Source organism: Orycteropus afer, unplaced genomic scaffold (genome assembly GCF_000298275.1).
Source record: "Orycteropus afer afer isolate SDZICR_OR568_19922 unplaced genomic scaffold, OryAfe1.0 scaffold00765, whole genome shotgun sequence".
NCBI lineage: Eukaryota > Metazoa > Chordata > Mammalia > Tubulidentata > Orycteropodidae > Orycteropus > Orycteropus afer.
Window position 1 is genome coordinate 611795 of NW_006922352.1, and position 4212 is coordinate 616006.

A 4212-nucleotide genomic window follows, 5' to 3' on the forward strand; every position below is an offset into this window, starting at 1 on the left:
TGACAGCCTTGGAGACCCTGTGGGGCAGTTCCACTCTGTCCTCTGGGGGCGCTGTGGGTCAGAATGGACTCCAGGCAGTGGGTGTGGTTTGGGCTTTGCTTCTGTGAAGATTGACAGCTTTAGAGATTCTGTGGTGCAGTTCCACTCTGTCCTCTAGGGGCGCTGTGAACTGGAATTGTCTTGAGGGCACATAATAACAACAGTGATCCTGCCTAACAGGGACATTGTGAGGACTGTTGTAATTAGCTGCCAAGGACTGGGGTCCCTGACTCACTCAAGCCCACCATGCACAGTGGGATCGCACTGCTGTCACCTGTAGGGTTTTCATGTTTGGATTTCCAGAACTAGATCTGCAGGCCTTGGCCTGTCTTAGTCTGGAAGCTCTGCTGAAACCTGTCCAGAATCATAGTGACATGCCAGTCTCCCCTGACAGACGGGTGGGGGCTGCTCATGAGATGCACTGACTGGAAATCAAACCCAGGCTTCCTGCCTGGAAGAGGAGAATTCTAGCACTGCCCCCTAGTAGGAGGATTGAATGAAGATTAAGTGTCAGGGATCGAGGACCAGACCAAGTCCTGGGTGGTAGCACCACCAAAGAAAGGCCTGACAATCTACTTCCCTAAAGGTCTTGGCCAAGAAAACCCAACAGGGCAGTTGTACTCTAACCCACGGGGTTGCCATGAGTCAGAATTGACTTGGTGGCAACAGTCTGTTTTGTTTTATTTTGGACCAGTATGTAAAACTTAGGGACTCTGGTGGCATAGTGCCTAAGGCATTTGACTGCTAACCAGAAGGCTGGCGGTTCAAACTCACCAGCCCCTCCTCGGAAGGAAGACTGGGTAATCTACTTCCGTAATGATACTGCCTCGGAAACCCAAGGAGGGGTCACTATGAGTCGGGTCTGACTCGACGGCAGTGAGTTTGGGTTTTCTTTCTTTGTATAGCACTTGCTTCCTGTGTTAGCTACTATTAATATTTTTACTGTGACTAATACTATTGCTGTTGCTATTACTAATATTACTATCACACTTCCTAATACCTATCATTAATCTGTTACTAATATAGTTGCGGTTACTCTTATTGGCAGCCTCAGCGTGAGAAATAGGACAGGCTCAGTTCCTGCCTAGGGTAGACTATGTGCTGGAATCTCTCAAAGGAACCATCAGGCTCCGTTCCTGTGGCCACAGCAGACATTACTAATCAATCCCTGCAGATTTCCAGCCAAGCCACTCAAGGCCCAAAACCAACCCAAACTCACTGCTGTCGAGTTGGATCTGACTCATAGTGACCCCTCCTTGGGTTTCCGAGGCAGTATCACTATGGGAGTAGATTGTCCAACCTTCTTTCCGAGGAATGGCTGGTGGGTTTGAACAGCCAGCCTTGTCAAATGCAGTCAAATGCCTTAGGCACTACGCCACCAGAGCTCCTCACTCAAGGAAATTCCACCTCACTTGGAATAGCCTGTGCTGCCTTGGTCTCCAGGGTAGAATTTACTCGCTTCCTCTCCTGTTGTGTTTTCTATGTGGAATCCCCAACCTCACCTTGCCTCACTTGATAGAGTCCATTGGGTCATGCGATTCAATGCAAATGCTACCCCTGTGCCTGATGGTATCTTCCACTCTCCCTAAAGTCTCACTTGGTATAGTCCATTGGTGCAATGCACATGGTGCCCCTGCCCCTTATGGTATCTTCCACTCTCCTTTAACATCTGCCTTGGTAGAGACCATTGTCCCAGGGGTTACTTTGGGTTTGGAGAACTGCCAACACGCACCCATTCCTTGGGATACTCTGTGAGCCCAGAACACACCTGCCCACCCAGTCCCCCTTACTTGGTGGCGTAGCCCATGCTGAGCATGCGGTTGGTGAGGTGCCGGTCATCTCCAAAGGTGCAGTGGGTCCCCAGGAACTTCTGGTTGTACCAGGCCTCCAGGAACTGCTGCAGGAGGTGGTTTCTGTACAGGCCTAGGTGGGGGTGGGGGCGGAGAGCGTCAGCCTCCGCTGTCTGTCACCAACACCGTCTGCGTTCTTGTCACCAGTCCCAACCGTTCTCCAGTTCCAGCCCCATCCCTTACCATCTCAGTCCCCTTCCCAGCCCTATCTCCAACCCCAGCCCCACATCCATTCCCAGCCCACCCTTACTTCAAACGGGTCCCAACCCAGTCCCTGCCGCCTCACCCACTCTGACTCCACATGCACCCCACCCTCCTCCCGAGTTCCCGATCTACCCTCAGCTCCATCCTAAGCCTGTCCTCATCTAAGAATCCACCTCCCACCTCAAGCACAGCCCTAACCCTGTACTGGACGCCAACCCCATCACATCCCTTTCCCCAAACCCTTCCCAACCGCAGCTCCACCTTTCTCCAACCCCAGCCCCAACTCCAGCCTCCGTCCCAAACTCTCTCCAACTCATCCTACCCCCATTCCAGTTCCTCCCCAGCCTCAGCTTTGTCCGCGGTCTCGGTCACGTCCCCGGCTCCCCTTCTCCCTCGCCCCTCCATCCCCGGCCCTCCACGCCCTGCCCCTGCTCACCCAGGGGCCCACTGATGCAGGACACACAGTGGAAATAGCTCTGACAAGCCCGCTCCACGTTGAAGGCCACCCAGTACCGCAGGCTGCTCAGGAAGCTGAGCCAGGAGTCCAGGGGGTTAAGGATCCTCACGTCCCCACCAACGGCCCCGACACGGGGGTCCTCGTCCAGCACGCGCACCAGCTCCATCAGGGCCATGGGGTCCAGCCTGGTGTCCGAGTCACAGACCTGAGGGACCAAAGGGGCCGGGGTCGGACCACACTCCTGCCGCGCGGGGCTGGTGCTCGCAGGGAGGGCGCTAGGGGTGGGGAGCAGCTCGACTTGTTTTTTAATGTGTACACTTTCTTTTAATTGGGTCTTTTGTTTTTTAATTTTTATTGTGATTTGGGTGAACGTTTACAGAGCAAATTCATTTTCCATATAGCAGTTTCATGACATTAACTACAATTCCCCACAATGTAACAGCTCTCTTCCCACGTCCTCCCCGTAGTTACCTCTTCCCTGTGTCCTTCTTTCCTATGCACTCCTGCCCCCTGAGCTATCGTCCTGTGCCAATACCGCCCTTCTGTTCTCCCGTGATTGATCACTCTAAGGAGTGTATCTACCTGATGTGGACATTCACCCCATAGGCCTGTCTGTTGTTTGGCTGGAAGCCACAGGAGTGAGTTCAGTTTCAGACCTGAAGGGTAACTAGGGGCCATAGTCTCGGGGAGCTTGGGGCCTTCAGTTTTTAAACCATTTACAATGTCTAGTCGCATCTTAAAAGGATCCCCGAGACCTACCTACACCCTTGTATAACAGCCCTCTTGAGTGTGAGTGAGAACTGTAACTCATCCCCTCCCCAACAGAATATAGCACAAGTGACAGCATGTAACTCCATGAGTATGTGACTTTATATGGAAAAGGTGAAGCGATTTTGCAGATGTAACGAAGGGGGTCCCTAATCTGTTAATTTTATATTAATAAAAATGGAGGCTGTGCTGGGTGGTCTTGACCTAATCAGGTGAGCCCTTTAAAAGAGGGCTGAGAAGTCAGAGACTCTCTCTCTTTTTCTGACTTTGAAGAAGCAAGCTACCAGGAGGCCCTCGAATGAATTCTGCCAACAAAAACACATGAACTTGGACAAGGACCACTAAGCCAGCTCTAGCACACACCCTGATTGGAGACTGGTAAAACCCTGAACAGAGAATCCAGCTAACCTGGGCCCAGACTCCTAACCATGGAAAGTGTGCCACAATAAATGGGTGTTGTTTCAGGTTGCCAAACTTCCAGTAATCTGTTACAGAGCAACACAAAACATACCCGTTGAATTAATGAGTCTCTCCCTGGATGGATGGATGAATGACCAATGGAATCAGTGACTCTCAATGTTTAACAGGTGATGGATGACTGAGTGAAGGAAATAATGTCTGCATTGAGTGAATGAAGGAATGTCTGCACTGAATGATGGATGGATGAATGAACAAATGAATCTCTGTGTTGAACGGGTGGATGGGTGGACAGACGGATGGATGGATGCGTGGATGGATGGATGGATGGGTAGATGGGTGGATAGCTGGGTGGGTGGGTGGACGTGGATGAGTGGATGGATGGATAGATGGATGGATAGACGGGTAGGTGAGTGGGTGGATGGATGGATAGGTGGATGCATGGGTGGGTAGGTAGATGCATGGGTGGATGGATGG

At 51.7% G+C, this 4212-nt stretch overlaps 1 protein-coding gene across 1 annotated transcript in view; it reads right to left on the minus strand.

The window, feature by feature from the left end:
* Positions 1–4212, minus strand: part of HAS1 (hyaluronan synthase 1) — a 12437-nt gene that overhangs the window by 1374 nt on the left and 6851 nt on the right. Inside the window, exons 3-4 of the mRNA XM_007957606.1 lie at positions 2530–2755; positions 1830–1962 (exon numbers count right to left, since the gene is read on the minus strand). Coding sequence (XP_007955797.1) covers positions 1830–1962; positions 2530–2755 — 359 coding nt within the window. The remainder of the gene's footprint in view (positions 1–1829; positions 1963–2529; positions 2756–4212) is intronic.